Source organism: Choloepus didactylus, chromosome 16 (genome assembly GCF_015220235.1).
Source record: "Choloepus didactylus isolate mChoDid1 chromosome 16, mChoDid1.pri, whole genome shotgun sequence".
Taxonomy (NCBI): Eukaryota; Metazoa; Chordata; class Mammalia; order Pilosa; family Megalonychidae; genus Choloepus; species Choloepus didactylus.
Window position 1 is genome coordinate 79,037,196 of NC_051322.1, and position 21,774 is coordinate 79,058,969.

General features: G+C 37.5%; 1 protein-coding gene across 7 annotated transcripts in view; it reads left to right on the forward strand.

The window, feature by feature from the left end:
* Positions 1-1,568: 1,568 nt before the first annotated feature.
* LOC119511718 (putative zinc finger protein 705G) overlaps positions 1,569-21,774 on the forward strand; it is a 64,213-nt gene continuing 44,007 nt past the window's right edge. For 6 of the 7 annotated variants that reach the window (XR_005212236.1, XR_005212238.1, XR_005212237.1 and 3 more), the window contains exons 1-3: positions 1,597-1,887; positions 3,109-3,235; positions 18,801-18,902. Coding sequence is in view for 3 of the 7 variants with exons in the window: in XM_037806225.1 (XP_037662153.1) it covers positions 18,816-18,902 (87 nt within the window). In the remaining 4 variants the exon portion in view is untranslated. Of the gene's footprint in view, positions 1,888-3,108; positions 3,236-18,800; positions 18,903-21,774 lie in introns of all 7 variants that reach the window. The other variant, XM_037806226.1, reaches the window with a different exon arrangement.

Sequence of the window (21,774 nt, forward strand, 5' to 3'; positions counted from 1 at the left end):
CTAACAGATGAGGCATCACTACCAAGACTATATGAAGAGTTACAACTCATTTTTAAAAAAGACAACTCAGAAGAAAAATAGGAAAAAGATCTGAAAAAGCATGTCACAAAAAAGGAAATACGAAAGATCCATGAATATTCCAAAATATGCTCAGATTTACAAAAAAAAAAAAAAAAGAGAAATGCAAATTAAGGTCACCAGATAACATTTTACACTTACTACATTGATAAAATGAAAAACGATATACAGTAGCATGAAGTATTACATATTGCTGTTTGAAGTGGTTCTATCATTTTGCAAAAACAATCTGATATTAAATTATGATGCTGAACAATGAAGAATTCATTACCTAGCAGGGAAATACCCCAAAAAAACCCTTAATGTATAATCCCAGAAGAGATGTGTAAGAATCATCTCTGTTCCTTCTGAGTCCTTCTTCCTTTATTTCCCCCCTCACTCTGGTGTCTCTGAACCGTGGGATTTTCAGTGACGTGACAAGTGAGATGCTCCTAGTGCCTGGGGCTGCAGACCTTTGTGGCCAGGATAGAGCTGGTCCATTCTTCTAGGGGACCTCAAACTACCAGTCTTTTCTTTTGAACTGGGAACTGGTGCCAAGAGGAGACATAGTCACTGATGGAACAGGAGGCCATACCTTCCAGTGGCATGGGTAGGAGGAAAGGTCTGGGGTCCCCTTTTCCAGCTGCATTCTCATGCAGGATGCCTCAGGCACTGGCCTCCACACCCCAGTCATCTAAAGCAGCTACTGCTGTCCACCTAGCTCCAGCACCACAGGATTCCCACCTTTTTGCCCTCATGGGTTTTGCCTTTATAAAAACCCTTTCCTATCATATTAGAAGGGTCTCAGGAGGAAGAGGAGGTAAATCTGCCATCTATATTGAATTCTAAACTTTGCCAGGGTTGAAAAGAGACTTGCCCAACTAGGGAAGCCACTTTGTCGAGGTTTACTAGACAACAATTTAGGAAGCTGAGCTTACAGATTTGGTTTCTCCTGGGTCAGAAAACTGAATTCCACTCTGGGGAATGCGTCACCACATGACCAACACCCAGAACAAATTTTCCAAAACCACATATGACCACGCTGAACCTTTTAGAAACAGTTCAGAAACTAAGGGGACTCTGCCTGAACATCCTTCAAGACTGACTGCTTTCACAAACCCCATCAATTAGGCTGAAGTTCTACCTAATGTGTTTCATCAAATAAATGATGCCACTAGTTTTAAAATGCACTAATTGTTTCCTTTTCCTGAATCACTAGGAAAGAGAAAATGCTGACAATTCAACAAGAACACACCATTCATTGTGCGACTCAGCCTGATTCTTTAGGGATGTTAAAAAGCAAACAATATGAATATTAAAACCGTTCTTTTTCCATTTTCCTAATCTTGAAAGCTTAAGGAGATGACCTTCTGCCGCTGAATAGGCTCTTTCAGTCCCAAACTATGTCGGCCTTTCTTCTCCCGTTCTTCTCAAGGGTGAGAGTAAGTTACGACACCGGAAGCGGTTTCCTTCCTCTCACGTCGCTGGAAGAAAGGCATATTATCGCGAGAATTTGGTACTCCGCAAGCTTCTGCTAGTCTCTGGATGGCGTTGAGGCAACATCAGTGTAGCAACCTGGGGTGCGCAAGGCGGTCGCTATAGCCGCAAGATGGTGGATGGCAAGTATAACTCTCAAAGCTCTCAAACGTGAGTCTTGCGTTCCGCGGGCCTCCCCTCAGCTGGAGGGAGCGGGTCACTGGCTCCACTAGCGGTTCAGACGGTCTCCCAGGGGCGCAGCGGCCCCTGCGCGGATCAGCTCCCTGTGGCCCTTCCTCGCGGGGGCAGGAGCCGGGCGGGAATGCTTTTGCAGCACCCCCCCGCGGATCCCAGGTAAAGTTTCCAATTACATTATTTGATTTTCAATCAATGAAAGCCAACTTGTGGAGATGTTGCCATTCTAATAAATCATGCATTAAGGTTTCAGAGATGGTATGTATTAAGAAAATTGTGAGCAATCTCTCGCATCTTTCAGGTGATTGAAGGTACTTGTATTGGTCTGTTGGATTCAATTCTTCCTTATCTTTCATATCGATTTGCATACATTTTTCTTTGCTAAAAATTTCCCAAAGGGGAGTTAGCCTTTATTTTAAATGGGAGGATTATCAGATCATAATAAATTTTACTTGAAATCTTAATGTACATCAGACAAAATTCTATGTACTTTGAATGTCCTAGCTCGTTATTTCTCACAAAATATTACATAGGAGGTAGTCATAATTATTAATGATGGTCGATGAGAAATTTTAGACGAGAGGATAAGCACCATGACGAGTTCTGACAATAAAAGTTGCCACTCACAGTCATCCTCAGGGAGTCTCAGAGGATCAGTGGTTATAAACTTAAGTAATAGGTAGGTCACCTATTTCTACATCCTTTCCAATACTTGCAGTTTTCTGTTTTTTGACAAAGGCCATTGTATTAGGTGTGAAATTCTATTTCACTGTGGTTTTGATTTGGGTTTCCTGGACAGCCCCTGACAGCTAGTGAAGTTCAGCATCTTTTCCTATGCTTTTTAGCCATTTGTATTTCCTCCTTGGAAAATTGTTTATTCATGTCTTTTGCCCATTTTTGTCCTTTTGTTGTTGAGTTGTAGGTTTTCTTTATATGTTCTGCATTTAAATTCTTATCAGACATGTGGTTTCTGAATATTTTCTCCCATTGAATAGACTGTCTTTTTACTATCTTTTTTAAAATTTTTATTTACTTATTTATTTTGTTTTTAAATAAATGCAATTTTGACACAGACTTCTATTTTATTAAGGGTTATTTTAAGTTATAAAGGGATAGTTAATATTGTCAAATGCCTTTTATTTTTGTATGGAGAAGATTATAGTTTTTCTCCTCTGAACTATTAAAATGGTTAATTATATTAAAATATTTCCCATAAAAATCACCCTCATATTGCTGGGATGAATTCCGATTGTTCATGTTATATTCTTTTAATGTAATTACAAATTTTATCTTTTAATATTTTATTTAAGATTTTTTGTGTCAATATTTATAAATGAGATTGGAATATATTTTGTTTTTCATGTGTGTTATCTTTGTCAGGTTTTAATATCGATATCATGCTGATGTCACATACCCTGGAAAAGTTTGGATAAAATTGGAATTATCTGTTCCTTGAATGTTTGAAACATTCACCTGTGAAACCATCTGAATTTGTACATGATTGGCGGTAAGTGTAGGCAATCAGAGGGAATTGTTCCTTGGGTAACATTCTCAAATTCTTCCATGGATACTAAAGATTTTTATTTTTTCTGCAGTAAGTTTAGTTAATTGATATTTTCCTGGAAGATCATTAGTTTTATGTCAGTTTACAAACATATCTGTACAGGCTTTGTCAACTGCTCACTGTGATTCTTTTTATTTTCTCTTTATTGAGGAATATCTTCCCTTTGAATTTTTTAACAATTTTTATTGTGAAATATATATATATATATATATATATATATATATATATATATATATATATATATAAAAACAATGAGAACTTTCAAAGTACAATTTAAAAAGCCATTATAGAACAAGTTTCCAAGAATGATATGGTTACTGTACCACAATTTCAGCTTTTTCCTTCTAGTTGTTCTAATACACTAGAGGCTTAAAAAATTTATATATTGATTCAGTGTTCATAATCCTTTGTTAAATCCTATTTTGTCTGTTCCTCTTCCTCCCTGTCATTTTTAATGCAATTTTATTGAGATATATTCACATACCAGGTAATCATCCAAAGTGTACAAAAATGGTTCACAGTATCATCATATAGTTGTGTATGCATCACCACAGTCAACTTTTAAACATTTTCATTATTCAAAAAAATAAGAATAATAATGAAAACAAAAAAAGAACACCAAAAACATCCCATATTCCCTATCCCCCCAATATTTATTTATTTATTTATTTGTCTTTGTTTTCTTCCTCTTCTGTCCAAACACTGGATAAAGGGAGTGTCAGTAGTAAGGTTTTCACAATTACACAGTTACACCTTAAGAGCTATATAGTTACACAGTCTTCAAGAATCAAGGCTACTGGATTATAGTTCAACAGTTTCAGGTATTCCCTGCTAGTTTTTCCAACGCACCAAAAACCCCAAAGGGATAACTAGATAATGTTTAAGAATAACCTCCAGAATGATCTCTCAACTCTTATTTGAAATCTCTCAGCCAGTGAAGCCATTTTGTTTCATTTCTCTTCCCTCTTTTGGTCCAGGAAGTCTTTCTTGATAACCAATGCCAGGGCCAGCCTCATCCCTGGAAGTCATGTCCTACATTGCTAGAGAGCCTTACACCCCTGGGAGTCATGTCCCACATGGGGGGTTGGTGAATTTACCTGCCAAGTTGGCTTAGAGAGGCCACATCTGAGGAACAACAGAGGTTCTCTGGGCGTGACTCATGCATAATGATAAGTAGGCATAACTTCTCCTTTGCAGGAAAACATTTCATAAGGGCAAGCCCCAAGATGTATGGCTCAGCCTTCTAAGTTGGTAGTCCCCAATTCTTGTGAGAATATCAGTAATTCCCCAGGTGGAGAAGTTTAATATTTCCACATTTTCCCCAGTTCCTCATGAGGCTTTGCAAATACTTTTTTATTCTCTGCCCAAATTACCCTGGGATGTATTAGGGCATCTCACTAACCCCATGCAAACCAACAAGATCTCACTCCCAATTCAAGTTTCCATGTAATTCTGGTGTTCAAGTAAACTGACCATTCAAGTTAAATTAGTGTGCTACAGAAAGTACAGATTTTACACCAAATAAATATCTATTCCTTTGGTTTCACACAGAAGTTGAAGTTTTATACCACCATGATTATCATTGTTTACCCTTTAGTCTGATTTTCCTTAGTCCTAACAGTTGATTTGTATATTTTGTCCAACATTTATAGTTATTGAATACAAGCTACTAAATGAAAGCAGAACCTGAAATTATTTTACCCTGAAATTTTTTAAAGCAATGAAGTGTTTGACTATAATTTATTTAAGAATCATTTAAATAGGAATTTCAACAGCAGTTATGACTATACTTCCAGTGAGAATTATCTATATTAGTTTGGAACCACATTAAGTACTTACTGCATGCACCTCAAAGTTCATTAAAATATCACTGATTTCTTTCCATTTTCATTTTTGTTGATGGATTTTATCTGATTCATATTTTGTACCATTTCAGATCCTCTTGTCTTTCCTGTCTCTTGTTTCATATGCCACTGAAGCATCAGCATTGCAGGACTCTGATGTACTTTATGCACATATCTCCACACCTTGACATACACAACACTGGTTTTCACAATGATAATGATTGAATTTTCCATGATCAAAGCCCACATGTAAACAGACACATACCACTCTTGTTTGAATGGTTATATTTGTGGCCAGCAATTATGTATGGCCACAGGGTGCATGATTATTGCATGAGCTCTGTATAAGAGTATTTTTTGGTGTTTTTGTGTCATTAACTTCATACAAACATCTCAGAATGTGTGCCATGCAGACATGGGACTGGAAAGAATCTGTGGTCAGTGTGGTTGGTAAGATTGTGTATGTGTGTCACTGTTGTCAGAATATTAGTGTGTGTTATCAGATACAGTGTATTGTCAGCATGTTCATAGTCATCTAGAAACTGTTGGTATTAATGTTAGTTGTCAGAATATCACATGTGCAGGAAGTGTGTGTCATTGTGGAAAATTCATGTCAATCAAGTGTCTTTGTAGATTTTGGAGTGGGCAGGAACATTGGTTACCCTGTTGACTGCCCAGCACTCATCACCTCTAAGAAAAATGGAGTCCAGAAAGGATATTGACTGGCCTAGGGAAAGGAAGAATGAACAATTGATTTAGGCCTGCAGTATCTACTAGTGCTAGGGAGATGGGATGGGCATGAATCCAGAACAGTGGGAGAAAAGATCTGGGATTTGAAGAATTGATATTTTGGTGGATCTATGGCATCAGTGATTATGGTTCTTACTTATGTTTTTGTGAAGGGGCTTTATAAAGGGTTTGGACAAATGTTTAATTTGGGCCCAGCTGTTGTGGTTGGGGCTCCTAAAGGATTGGAGATCAGCAATATGTAGAGGATGTGGAGAAAGATGGCAGTGCAGGGAAGTCTAGAATTTAGCACTGTCTGGATGGGGGAACATCAGTGACTGAATACACATCATACACCATTCTGGAATGGGTAGAATGTCTGAGATGTTAACATAGAACTGTAAGTAAAGCCCCTGCAGAGGCTGGTGCCCCTCCACTACTGGCACAGCATGCTAAATTGGAACACTTCTCTATGGTAAAAAAGGAGCAGTCTCTACTAGGAGCAAGGGAAGGGAGCTCAAACAAGTTCCAATTGTGGTTTTAGCTAACAAATTTTGATTACTAAATACAACCTGCCAGCACACATAAACCCAGAGCAAGCAGCAAAGGAACCCTGAGGTCTTTCCTGGCAGAGAGGCAGTGGAGATGATGGAAAAATGTAATAATAAAATAAATAAGTAAAAGCAGAGTCTTTTGGAATTGGTTGAGTTCAGAATACTGGAAAAGGTCTGTGCCCCAAGGAAAGGGGCACGTAAATCTGGGTACCAACTCCAGCTCTTTATTGGTGAAATTTGGGGGCTGGGTAATGGCTCTGAAAATGGGATTTTTTTCTTTTTTTTAAACTATTCTAAGTACTTCATTAGAAAATCCTCAAGCATTTTCAATTTTCAGCACTGACCCAGGCATGGGTGGAGTTTAGATAGGTCTGAGACTGAGGAGTCAAGTGAAGGCGCTAATTCTCTGAAGGGCATATCTTGCCCAAGAAAAGAGGTGATGGGACCCAGCTCATGTGGCAGCACTCCTTCAGAGAATTCAGACCCCAGGGGCTGGAGGGCAGAGACAGTTTAAACCCACTGTCTACTCAACCTCTGTCTCAAGCATGCCCCTGGAAGTGACAGGGTCTCCTAAGAGTTAAAGGCACTGCATCTCTTTACATTGGTGGGGAGCTGAACACTGCCACCTGCTGGGCTGTACAGGAAAAGCACAGAGTTGAAAGTCCTTGGAAAGTGTGACAACCTGCTGTATCTTATCCTCAGGGAAACTTAATACTGATTACAACCTCTTCCTGAGACCTGTCCTGTCTGGTCTGGGAAAATCTGTTGTGGTAGATCGTATCTTGGTAGACAGTCCTCAAGAAAAATGTTCCATACAGGCAGGGCAAGAAACAAAATCAGAGGAGCTTAAAAATTCTGAGAAGTTAAACAAAAGTTTTGCTAAAGGTCTAGAATAAATGGAACTGAACACGAAAGGAGATAGAGAACAAAGCTAACCAACAAGAAACCTGTAGGCAAGAGTGAAAATGATCTCTAAAATAAACTAATTAAGGCAACCAGATGCCTACACCCCAACAAAAATTGTAAGTCATTCTGGGATAAATGAAGATATGGCCCAGTCAAAGGAACAAACTAACACTTCAAATGAGGTACAGGAGTTGAAACAACTAAATAAAGATATTCAACCAATCATGCTAAGTCAATTCAAAAATAAAATCAATTTTAGGGAAGTTGTGGCCAAAGTGATGAAGGATATAAATAAGATATTGGGTGAACATAAGGAAGAACTTGAAAGTTTGAAAAATAAGTGGCAGAATTTATGGGAATGAAAGACACAATAAAAGATAAAAAATATGATGGAGACTTGACAACAGATTTAGAAAGGTTGAAGAAAGGATTAGTGTACTAGAGGACAGGATATCTGAAGAACAGATAGGGAAAAGAATGAAAAAAATATAAGCAGCATCTCAGAATTTAATGACAACATGAAGCATATGAATATGTCATGGGTGTCCCAAAAAAGAAGAGAAGGGAAAAGAGAAAGAATGATGGATGAAGTAACTACTGAAAATTTCCCATCTCTTATGAAAGACAGAAAATTACATATCCAAGAAGTGCAGTGTACCCCAAAGACAATAGATCCAAATAGATCTACTCTAAATGTACCCCAAACAGAATAGATCCTAACAGACATACTCTTAAGACACTTACTAATCAGCTTGTCAAATGTCAATGATGAAGAATTCTGAAAGCAGCAAGAGAAATGTGATCCATCAGATACAAGAAAAGCTCATAAAAATTATGTGCAGGTTTCTCAGCAGAAACTGTGGAAGTGAGAAGACAGTGGTATGATATATATTAAGATAATGAAAACTGCCAACCAAGAATTCTATACCAGTCAAAAATGGGGTGTTTAAAATATTTTCAGACAAACACAGAGAGTTTGTGAACAAGTGACCTGCTCTAAAGGAAATACTAAAAGGAGGACTATAGGCAGATAGTAAAAGACAGGAGAGAGAGGTTTGGAGAAGAGTATAGAAATGAAGACCACCAGTAAGGGTAAAGAAAAAGAGAGAAATAAAATAAGATTGAACATAAAAAATTCAAGAGACCAAATCATAGACAGTAGCACAATATTGTAACTCCACTGAACACAACTGAGTGTGAATAGGATTGGAAGAGGATGGCTAGGGGCCTATATAACACCAGAAGGAAAGAGAAGATAAGAACTGGGATGGTATAACTTAGTGAAACCTAGAGCAGACAATGATGGTGATTAAATATACAAATATAAGAATGTTTCTACATGAAGGTGAAAAAATGATTGTCAACATTGCAAGGTGTTGAGAATGGGATGATATATGAAAAAATGCAACCAATGCAAACTAGGGTCTATAGTTGACAGTAACATTGATTACATTAATGCACTTCAATGAAATAAACCAGGTAATATACAAAAGCTAAATATTAATAAGAGGGATATAAGGGAAGGGTATGGGATTCTTAGTGTTACTATCATTGTTTCTCCTTTTTATTTTATTTTGTTTTTTATTCTTCATGTTTTACCTCTTTCTTTGCAGACGAAATGGGAATGTTCTCATAAGGATTGTGGTTGTGAGTGCCTAACTATGTTATTATGCCAGAACCATGGATTATCTGCTTAGTATGGATTATATGATGTGTGAATAAAATTGTTTAAAAAATAAACATATACAAGTGCTGAAGAAAAGGTTGAGACAGGGATGTACCTATTCACTGTTGGTAGGGAAGTAGAATGAGGCAGCCCATCTGGAGGGCAGTGTGGTGGGTCCACAGGAGGTCATTATGATCCTGAAACCCTATTATTAGGCATATACTTGGAAGAACTGAAAGCAGGGGCATAAATGGAGATTTGCACTACTAGTGTAGTGTTTATGGTGACATTATTCATGATTTACAATGGATGGAGGTGGTCTGAAGGTACATCAACTGATGAAAAGAGGGGTGAACTGTGGTGTGTGCATACAATGGGACACTGACCACCTCCCTCTCTTTTGATCGCTGTCTCAATCTGCAGGGATATTTGGGCAGTGATCATACTAACCTGTTCATATTGAAAAGGGGTGTCAACATAATGGGGAAGAGGGATGCACCTGGTTGATGTTCTTGAATAGGCTGTTGCCTCTGGCTTTTGGGACTTCTCTAGCATAGGAACACTCTGGACTATTTAGGTTTCTGAAAAATAAACTTAGTGAGTGAAACTTTTATAGAGCCTCACATAGGGACCTGGGAATTCTTTAGGATTTTGGGGACTACTGTTGATTTGGACCTAGATCCTGTGGCAATTTGGAAAATCTAGCTGATCCTTGCATAGGAATCACCTCCAGGATAGCCTCTTGATATTATTTGAACTCTCTTGGCCACTTATTTTCTTAAATTTCTTTTCCCACATTTGGTTAATGTGTTATTCTTATACATTATAAAGATATCACTTTTTAGTTTTTAGTGTATTGAAATAGCTAGAAGGAAACACCTGAAACTGTTGAACTGCAACCTTGATTCTTGAAGGTGATTGCATAACTATATAGCTTGCACTGTGTGACCAAATGATTGTGAAAACCTGTGGCTCATACTCTCTTTATCCAGTTTATGGAAAAATGAGTAGAAAAATGGGGCCAAAAAGTAAATGAATAATAGGGAGGTATGGGGGACAGGAAGTTTTTAGTGTTCTTTTTTATTTTAATTTTTCCTCTTATTCTTAATTTTTGTGGTAATGAAAATGTTCAAAAATTAATTGTTGATGAATGCACAACTATAAAATGGCATTGAGAACAATTGAATTTACACCAGATTATTGTATGGTATGTGACTATATTGCAATAAAATTGAATAAAAAGTTTAAAAAAAGAAAAGAGAGAAGGCACTCTCAGTCGCATAATGCCAGGACCATGCTCATTCCTGGGAGTTATGTCCCACATTTCCTGTGAGACACACTCCCCTGGGAGTCATTTCCCATGAAGGAGGGAGGGTAATGAATTTACAGAGTTGGGCTTAGAGAGAGAAAGTTCACACCTGAGCAAAAAAGAGGTTCTCTGAAAGTTACTCTTAGGCATAATTGTAAGTTACGCTTAACCTCCCTTGTACAGCAGTAAGTGTCACAAGAGCAAGCCTCAAGATCAAGAGCTTGACTTATTAATTACAGGGTCCCTAATTTCACATAGCATATTCTGTCCAACATAAACAATGTCTTACATTATCTTTACTTTTTTGTACAATTGCTCTCAATATTAAACAATTATCACAACCCAAAATGCCCCAAACCTCATATCACCCACAAATTATTTATTCCTCATATTAGTGTGGTTCTAGTAAGGTATTGCTATTAAATATAGTCCATAGTGTGGTAAAGATAGTTTTCCCATATACCACTCTGTTGTTAACTCTTTGTACCAGTGTCATACCTTAGAAGTAGATCATGCAAGAATGAACTTACTTTTGTAGTGCTAATCTGTGAGATATGTGCCATTAAACAAGACTTTTCAATCATGCTTGCCTTCAAAGCAGCACTGACACTTTTAATCCTATTAACAAACTATCTTCACTCCTGTTCATTCCCATACCTTTACATTAAACCTTATTAACAGGTCTGTACAGATTAGATAATCATTTGCTCTTCTGAGCTTCTGTTTATCTCTTGGATCCCTATATTCTACATTTTAATGCACTGATTTTATATTATCTGGGGAGTACACATTAGCGGTAACACTTATGTGACTGACTTATTTCACTCAGCTTTATGTCCTCAAAGTTCATCCATGTTGTCATGGATTTCAGGACCTCATTCATTCTTAGTGCTGCATAGTGTTCCATCATATGTATACATATATTTTGTTTATCCACTCACCTGTTCAAGGAACTCGTGGATTGTTTCCTTTTGACAAATGTGGGTAATGCTGCTATGAAATCACTGTGCAAATGCCTGTTCTTGTCACTACTTTCAGACCTTCGCTACTTTCACTGAGTAATGAAATTGCCGTGTCATAGGGCAAGTCAATATGTATTTTTCTGAGGAAATATCAAACTGTCTTTCCTAGTGGCTGTACCATTATACATTCCCATCACCAGTGGTTAAGTGTTTTAATTTCTCCACATATTCTCTAGCATTTGTGGTTTCCTGTTTAAATACACCCATTCTTATTGGTGTGAAATGATATCTCTTTGTGGTTTTGGTTTGCATTTCCCTAATAGCTAGTGAAGATGAACATTTTTTCATGTGTTTTTTTGCCATTTGTATTTTCTATTTTGATAAATGTTTTTTTCATATATTTTGCCCCTTGTATAATTAGGCTGTTTGTGCTTTTTTCATTGAATTGTAGAATTTCTTTATATGTGCTGGATATCAGTCTCTTTTCAGATACATGGTTTCCAAGTATGTTCTGTCATTAAGTAGGCTGCCTCTTCACCCTTTTGACAAAGTACTTTGAGGAAAGGAAGGTTTTGATCTTGAGAAGTTCCCATTTATTTCTTCTTTCATTGCTTGTGCTTTGGGTGTAAGGTGTAAGAAGCTGCCTCCTATTACTAGGTCCTTTCTTTATGTTCAATTTTATTGAGATATATTTGCATACCATACAGTCATCTGAAGTGTACAATCAATAATTCACATTACCATCATATAGTTGCTCATTCATCACCCCAATCTATTTTTTTGATCATCTTCTTTGTACCTGAAAAAGTGAAGATAAGAATAAAAAGAAAGTAAAAAAAGAACACCCACATTTTTCCCCCTTCCCGCCCTATTTTTCCTATAGTTTTTTGTCCCCATTTTTCTACCCATCCATCCATACACTGGATAAAGCGGAGTGTGATCCACAAGGCTTTCACAATCATATTGTCACCCCTTGTAAGCTACATTCTTATACGTATGTCTTCAAGAGTCAAGACTATTGGGTTGCAGTTTGTTATTTCAGGCATTTACTTCCAGTTATTCCAGTACATTAAAACCTAAAAAGGGTTATCTGTTAGTGCATAAGAGTGGCCAACAGAGTGACCTCTTGACTCCTTTTGGAATCTCTCAGCCACTAAAACTTTATTTCATTTCATTTTGCATCCCCCTTTTGGTCAAGATGTTCTCACTCCCATGATGCCAGGTCCAGATTCATCCCCGGGAGTCATAACCTGCATTGTCAAGGAGATTTACACCCCTGGGTGTCAGATCCCATGTAGGGGGTTAGGGCAGTGAGTTCACTTGCCAAGTTGGCTTAGCTAGAGAAAGAGGGCCAATTCTGAGCAACAAAGAGGCATTCAGGGGGAGACTTGTAGGCAAAATTATAACCAGGTTTAGCCTCTACTTTGCAGTAACAAGCTTCATAAGGGCAAGTCCTATGATAGGGGGCTCAGCCCATTATCCTGCCAGTCCTCAATTTTGTGAGAACATCAACAGCCATCCAGGTGAGGAAGCCGAACATCTCTGCATTTCACCCCAGCTCCTCAGGGAGGAGGGGGGGGGGCTCTGCTTATATTTTTTTCATTGTATTTTTTTCAATTAACTTTATCAGAAAATTAAAAGAAAAACAAACAATAAGAAACATTTCAAATAAAGCAAAAAAAAAAAAAAAGAGAGAAGAAAAAGCTAATAACCTATAATAACTATGATACTTCCAACATGTTCCTACTCTACCCCAAGAGAATATTTAGACTATAACCCAGCAAAGGAATAAGAGAAACAAGTAACCTAAAATAACTACATTTCTGTGAACTGGTTCCTACCATTCCCCCAGAAATTAACAAACCATAGTCTTTCCTGAGTATTCCCAGAACATTAAGTTTACCCACAATCACTTATCTTTTCTTATTAGATTATTGCCCCCTCTTCACTCTTTGCTCTCTATCACTAGATCCCCTGCATTCTACATTATAAATGATTTATTTTATATGTTATGTGATGACATACAATATTTCTGTTTTTGTGCCTGCCTTATTTTGCTCAACATTATGTCTTCAGGGTTCATCCATGTTGTCATATGTTTAATGATGTCATTCCTTCTTACTGCCATTTAATATTCCATCCTGTGTATATAGCACATTTTGATAATCCACTCATCTGTTGAAAGACATTTGGGTTGTTTCTACCTCTTTGCAGTAGTGAATATTGCTGCTGTGAACATTGGCATGCAGATATCTGTTTGTATCACTGCTTTCATATCATCTGGGTATATACCAAGAAGTGCAATTGCTGTATCAAAGGGTAACTCCGTATCTAGTTTTCTAAAGAACTGCCAGACTGTCTTCCAGAGTGGCTATACCATTATCCAGTCCTACCAACAATGAATAAGAGTTCCAATTTCTCCACATCCTCTCCAGCATTTGTAGTTTCCTGTTTGTTTAATAGCAGCCAATCTAATTGGTATGAGATGATATCTCTTTGTGTTCTTAATTTGCATATCCCTAATAGCTAGTGAAGCTGAACATTTTTTCTTGTGGTTTTCAGCCATTTGTATTTCCTCTTCATAATTAGGCTGTCTGTACTATTGCTGAGTTGTAGAATTTCTTTATTTATGCAAGATATCAGTCTTTTGTGAGATATTTGGTTTCCATATATTTTTGCCATTGAGTTGGCTGCCTCTTCACCTTTTTGACAAATTCCTTTGAGGAATGGAAGCTTTCTAGTTTGAGGAGTCCCCATTTATCTATTTTTTCTTTTGTTGCTTGTGCTTTGAGTGTAAGATCTAGGAAGTGACCTCATAATACAAGGTCCTGAAGATGTTTCCTTATATTATCTTCTAGCATTTTTATGGTACTGTCTCTTATGTTGAGGTCTTTAATCCATTTTGAGTTAATTTTTGTATAGGGTGTAAGGGAGGAGTCCTCTTTCATTTTTTGGGGGTATAGATATCCAGCTCTCCCAGCCCCATTTGTTGAAAACACTGTTATGTCCCAGTTCAGTGGTTTTGGGAACCTTATCAAAGATCAGTCAACCATAGATATTGGGGTTAATCTCTGAATTCTCAATTTGATTCCGTTGATCAGTATGTCTATCTTTTTGCCAGTACCATGCTGTTTTGACTACTGTGGCTTTATAATAAGCTTCACAGTCAGGGGATGTAAGTCCTCCCACTTTGTTTTTCTCTTTTAGAATGTTTTTAGCAATTTGAGGCATCTTCCGTGCGCCGGTTTGAATGTATTATGTCCTCCAGAAAAAGCTATATTCTTTGATGCAATATTGTGGGGCAGACAGAATAGTGGGGATTAAGTTGGAACATTTGAATTAGGTTGTTTGCACGGAGATGCGCCCCACCCAACTGTAGATGACAACTGATGGGATATTTCCATGGAGGCATGGCCCCACCCATTCAGGGTGGGCCTTGATCAGTGGAGCCATATAAATGAGCTGGCTCAAGGAGAAAAAACAGAGTGCAACTGTGAGTGACGTTTTGAAGAGGAGCAAGCTTGCTAGAGAGGAATGTCCTGGGAGAAAGCCATTTTGAAACCAGAACTTTGGAGCAGATGCCAGCCACGTGCCTTCCCAGCTAACAGAGGTTTTCCGGATGCCATTGGCCATCCTCCAGTGAAGGTACCCGATTACTGATGTGTTATCTTGGACACTTTATGGCCTTAAGACTGTAACTGTTTAGCCAAATAAACCCCCTTTTTATAAAAGCCAATCCATCTCTGGTGTTTTGCATTCCACAGCAGCATTAGCAAACTAAAACATTCTGCTTCCAGGTAAATTTGATAACTAGCTTTCCCAAGTCTGCAGAGTAGGTCGTTGGAATTTTGATAGGCATTGCATTGAATCTGTAGATGAGTTTGGGTAGAATTGACATCTTAATGACATTTAGCCTTCCTATCCATGAACAAGCAATATTTTTCCATCTTCTTAGGTTCCTTTCTATTTGTTTTAGTAAAGTTATGTAGTTTTCTATGTATAGGTCTTTTACATATTTGGTTAAGTTTATTCCTAGGTACTTGATTTTTTTTTTATTTGCTGTTGAAAATGGTTTCTTTTTCTTGAGTATCTCTTCAGTTTGGTGATTTCTAGTGTATGGGAACATTACTGGCATGCATTAATCTTGTATCCTGCTACTTTGCTAAATTTATTAGCTCAAATAGCTGTGTTGTCAATTTCTTAGGGTTTTCCAGATATAAGATCATATCATATGCAAATAACGACAGTTTTATTTCTTCCTTTCCAATTTGTATGGCTTGTCAGTTTCTTAGGGTTTTCCAGATATAAGATCATATCATATGCAAATAACGACAGTTTTATTTCTTTCTTTCCAATTTGTATGCTTACCAGATTGCTCTGGGTAGCACTCCCAGCACAATGTTAAATGACAGTGGTGACAGCGGGCATTCTTGTCTCATTCCAGATCTTAGGGGGAAGGCTTTCAGTCTCTGAATTCTCATTTTGATTCCATTGATCAGTACGTCTATCTTTTCATATATGCCCTCTGTCATATTGAGGAAGTTTCCTTCAATTCCTACCTTTTGAAGTGTTTTCATCAAAAAAGGATGCTGGATTTTGTTGAATGCTTTTTCAGCATCTATTGAGATGATCATTTGATTTTTCCCTTTTGATTTGTTAATATGTTGTAATACGTTGATTGATTTTCTTATGTTGAACCATCCTTGCATGCCTGGAATGAACCCCACGTGGTCATGGTATATGATTTTTTTAATGTGTCTTTGGATTCAATTTGCAGGTATTTTGTTGAGAATTTTTGCATCTGTATTCATTAGAGAGATTGGCCCGTAGTTTTCCTTTGTTGTAGCATCTTTACCTGTTTTTGGTATTAGAGTGATGTTAGCTTCATAAAATGTGTTAGGTAGTGTTCTACTTTCTTTAGTGTTTTGAAAGAGTTTAAGCAAGTTTGGTGTCAGTTCTTTTTGGAATGTTTGGCAGAATTCCCATCTGAAGCCATCTGGCCCTGGGCATTTATTTGTGGGGAGCTTTTTGATGACTGAATGGATTTCTTTGCTTGTGATTCATTGGTTGAGGTCTTCTATTTCTTTTCTTGTCAGCCTAGCTTGTTTACATGTGTCCAGTAAATTACGCATTTCCTCAAAATTATCTAGTTTGATCGCATACATTTGTTCATAGTATCCTCATATATTTTTTTAATTTCTTCCAGATCTGCAGTAATATCTCCTCTCTCATTCATTTTTTTGTTTATTTATGTTTTCTCTTTTTGGTATTTTCAGTCTAGCTGGGGGCTTGTCAATCTTGTTGATCTTCTCAAAGAACCAACCTTTGGTGTTATTTATTTTCAGTTTCTTTTTGTTGTTGTTGTTCTCTATGTCATTTATTTCTGCCTTAATCCTTGTTATTTATTTTCTTCTACTTGGTTTAGAATTGGTTTGCTGTTCAATTTCTCACTTCTTCAGTTTCTCCATTAGTTCTTTGGTTTCAGCTCTTCCCTCCTTTTTAAAGTATGCATTTAGAACTATAAATTTCCCTCTCAATACCACCTTTGCTGCATCCCATAGGTTTTGAATGTTGTGCTCTCATTTTCATTCATTTCTATATATATAACAATTTCTCTTGCTATTTCTTCTTTAACTGAGTGATTGTTTTGGAGTGTGTTGTATAATCTCCAGATATTTGTGAATTTCTAAATCTCTGATGGTTATTGACTTCTGTTTGTATTCCATTGTGATCAAAGAAAGTGCTTTGAATAATTTCAATCTTTTTAAATTCATTGAGGCTTGTTTTATGGCCCAGCATATGATCTATTCTGGAGAGAGTTCTGTGAGCACTAGAGAAGAATGTATATCCTGGTGATTTGGTATGTAACGTACTATATATGTCTGTTAATTCAAATTCATTTATCAGATTGTTTAGATTTTCAGTTTCCTTATTGGTCTTCTGTCTGGCTGATCTATCAATAGGAGTGAGTGATGTTTTGATGTCTCGCACAATTATTGTGCAAACATCTATTGCTTCCTTTAATTTTGCCAATGTTTTTCTCATGTATTTTGGGGCACCTTGATTGGGTGCATAAAGATTTATGATTTTTTTTTTCTTCCTGTTTAATCATCCCTTTTATTAGTATGTAGTGATCTTCTTTGTCTCTCATAACATCCTTGCATTCAAAGTCTATTTTATCTGAGATTAATATTGCTACTCCTGCTTTCTTTGGGCTGTAGCTTGCATGAAATATTTTTCTCCATCCTTTCACTTTCAATTTCTTTGTGTCCCTATGTCAAAGATGAGTCATCTGTAAGCAACATGTTGATGGTTCATATTTTTTAAACCAGTCTGCCATTCTGTATCTTTTAATCAGGGACTTGAATCCATTCACATTCAATATTATTACTGTGAAGGCATTTCTTGAATCAGTCATCCTATCCTTTGATTTATGTTTGTCATATGTATTTTTCCCTCTCTCTCTTAATTTCCTTTAACATACCCTTACTAAATCTCTTTAGTTCTGAACCTTTCTCCATGCATCTCTCTCCTTTCTTTGTTTCTCTGGCAGGAGTGCTTCCTTTAGTATCTCAAGTAGGGCAGATCTCTTGTTAGCAAACTCTGTCAGCATTTGTTTGTGAAAAATTTGAGCTCTCTCTCAAATTTGAAGGACAGCTTTGCTGGATAAAGAATTCTTGGCAATTTTTCTCTTTCAGAATTTTAACTGTGTCATACCACTGCCATCTTCCCTTGATGGTGGCTGCTAGGTAGTCACTGCTTAATCTTATGCTATTTCCCTTGTATGTGGTGAATTGCTTCTCTCTGCTTCTTTCAGAACTTGCTCCTTCTCTTCAGCTTTTCACAAGCTGAACAGTATATATCTCAGAGAAAGTTGTTTCATTTTATTCTGTTTGTATTTGTTGTGCATCTACAATTTGTGTATTTATATTGTTTACAAGATATGGGAAGTTTTCCCCTACAGTTTCTTTGAATGTGCTTCCCAGACCTTTACCCTTCTCTTCCTCTTCTGGAACAACAATGATTCTTATTATTTATGCACTTCATGTTGTCTATCATATCCCTGAGGTCCATTTTGATTTTTTTGATTTTTTATTCCCCATTCTGTCTTTTGTAAATTCACTGTCCATTCTGGCCTCTTGCAGCTAGCTGATTCTCTTCTCAGCTTCCTCTAATCTAGTACTGTGTGTATCCAGAATCTTTTAATTTTGATCAACAGTTTCTTTTATTTCCATAAGGTTGTCTATTTTGTATTTACACTTCAAATTCTTCTTTATGCTCCTCTAGGGTCTTCTTCATGTGCTTTGTATCCCATACCTTGATCTCATTGTTTGTCATTAGTTCTTTGATTATTTGCTCCTAGTACTGTGTGTCCTCTGATCTTTAGATTTGGGTGTTTGAGTTTGGGTTATCCATATCTTCCAGTTTCTTCACGTACTTTAAATTTTTCTGTTGTTTTTGGTCTCTTGGCATTTGCTTATCTTGATAGGGTTATTTTAGGATATGCAGCCTTATTTGAACAATTATCTCTAATTTTTCAGAGCTACAGCTTGCTGATGTGCCCTTCGTTGGAGTTACCAGCAGATGGCACCCACAAGCCACCTACTGCCCTCAGTCCAGTTCTTCCCAACTTTGTCTATGTGGTGAGTGGGGGTCCAAATCTTTTGGGGGTCCAATAAGTGCATCAAATTTCCATGTGTAGTTGGTTCTGCCAGCCCTGAATGTGGGAGGTGCATAACAGCTAGGGATGGCAGGTGGCTTTAAGAATCAAGTCTCCCAGGTCTTCCTGGAGACTTGAAGCCATGCAGGTGTCCAAACCTTCTTCTCAGTCTCCCCACAGTCTGTCTCTGCTGCAGACCTGCAAGTCCCTGGATTGATATATGGTCCTAAGGGCCTCCATTGGGGGAAGACAGCACATCACAGGTGAGCATAGTCTCCAAGGGAAGCTCTGGTCAGCTGTGCCTCACAGGGGCATTCCCAGCCCGCTGAGAGGTTGGTTGTATGGGGCATGGTAAATTCCCTCTTCAGTGGACCTCCACCTTCCTAGCTCTGGGACAATTGGCTGTGGGTATGCAAAAGGCTATTATCGTTTCAGATAATAAAGTGAGTACCTGGGGTTTGGAATGCACTTCCTGCTGCACTTGACTGCATGGTGTACCTCTGGGCTGTGGTGCCACATGGGTGTTCCTAGCCTCCTGAAAAGATGGCTGTATGGGGCATGGTAATTTCCTCCTTTTCACAGACCTCCACCTTCCTACCTCTGGAACAATTAGCTGCAGGTGTGCAGAAGGCTATGGTCCATGCCAGATACTGAGTTGGGTGCCCAGGGTGGGAAAGGCACTCCCCCCATACTTGACTTTGTGGCTCTCACTGCCAGATTCACAGCTGCTTTTGGGGTTTTAAAACTAATCCCTCTCCAAATGCCAGCCCCTGGTTTCTCTCAACTGCAGCGTGGCTGCTGGCTCCCTAGCATGCTCACTCACTCATTTCTGAATGCAGACTTTCAGTTTCATCAAGTGCACGGTCCCTGTGGATTGAGCAGAACTTGTCTAGTTGGTGCACTGCTGGAACTGGTGTTTTGAAACACTTTATGTCTTTTATCTAGTGTTTTTCATGGAGACATTTCTCCTAATCCACCATCTTCCCTCCTCTCTATTACTAGAATTTGAAGATGTTTCTCTATATTATCTTCCAGGAGTTTTATGGTACTGGGTCTTATATTTAGGTCTTTGTTCCACTTTGAGTTAGGATGTGAGGTAGGAGTCACCTTTCATTCTTTGGGTATGGATATCCATTCTCCCTGCCCCATTTGTTGAAAAAATGATTCTTTCCCAGTTGAGTTGTGACCCTTGTCAAAAATCAGCTGTCCATAAATTTGGGGGTCTATTTCTGAACTCTTGATTTGATTCCATTCAGCAGTATCTCTATCATTGTCCTGGTACCATGCTGTTTTGACCACAGTAGGTTTATAATACGCTTTATAGACAGAAAGTGTAAGTCCTCCCACTTTGTTCTTTTGTAGAATATTTTTGGTAATTTGAGGCCCTTTTCCCTTCTGAATAAATTTGATAAATAGCTTTTCAATGTCTCTAAAATAGGATGTTGGAATTTTGATTTGTATTGCACTGAGTCTGTAGATCAGTTTGGGTAGAACTCACATCTTAACAACATTTATTGTCCTATCCGTGAACAGAGATTTTGTTACCACCTGGTTAAGTCCTCTTTGATTTCCTTTAGTGAGTTTTATAATTTTCTCTGTAGAGGTCTTTTACATAATTCATTAAGTTTATTCCTGGGTAATTGATTCTTTTTGTTGCCATAGTGAATGGAATATTTTTCTTGATTTCCTCTTCAGGTAGATATTACTAGTATATAGGAACATTACTGATATTTGTGCATTAATCTTGTATCCTGCCACTTTGCTGAATATGTTTGTTAGCTCAAGTAGTTTTGTCATCTGTTTCTTAGGATTTTCCAAATATAGGATCATATCATCTGCAAATAATGGATGTTGTACTTCTTCCTTTCCAATTTGTATGTGTTTTTTCTTTTTCTTGCCTAATTGCTCTGACTAGAATTTCTATCACAATATTTAATAATAGTACTGTGTCCTTCTTCAGATGTCTCTCCTTTTTCCTCTGCCAATAGAACTCCCTTTAGTGTTTCTTTCAGGGTAGGTCTCATTAGTAAATTCTCTTAGCATTTGTTTTTATGTGAAAATTTTAAACTATCCCTCACTTTTGAAGGATTGTTTTGCTGGTTAAAGAATTCTTCATTGGCAATTTTTCTCTTTCAGTATCTTAAATATATCATAACATTGCATTCCTGCCTCTGTGGTGCCTGTTGAGTAGTAAGTACTTAGTTTCATGTGGTTTCCCTTGTATGCGGTGAAGCACATCTCTGTTGCTGCTTTCAGAATTTTCTCCTCTTCGGTATTTTACAATTTGGTTAGTATGTGTCTTGTGATGTGTTTATTTGGTTTTATTCTATTTGGAGTTTGTTACACTTCTTTGATTTGCATACTTATGTCTTTTAAAAGGGCTGGGAAGCTTTCCCTGACTCTCTCCTCAAATACTATTCCTAGCCCTTTACTATTCTCATTCTGGGACACCAGTGATTCTTATATTTTTGCACTGCATGTGGTTCATTTCCCTTTGATCCTTTTCAAATTTTTTTATTGTTTTTTTCACCATTTGTTCTTTTGTGAATTCTATTGCTTTGTCATCTAATTTACTTATTCTTCTGCTTCAAATCAGCTGTTGTGTGTCTATAGTTTATTTTTAATTTCATCTAGAGTAGCTTTCATTTCCATTAGATCTGTTATTTTTCTGTTTACTCTTTTGAATTCTTCCTCATGCTCTTCTGATGTCTTCTTGATGTCCTTGGGATTTTATGTCATTTCTTTCTTTTTTTCTTTTTTACCCTATTACTCTTCATTTGTACAGTCTTTTCCAAACCTCTGTCTCCTGGTTTTCCCTGCCTATCTGTCGCACTCCCTTTAGTATTTCTTGTACA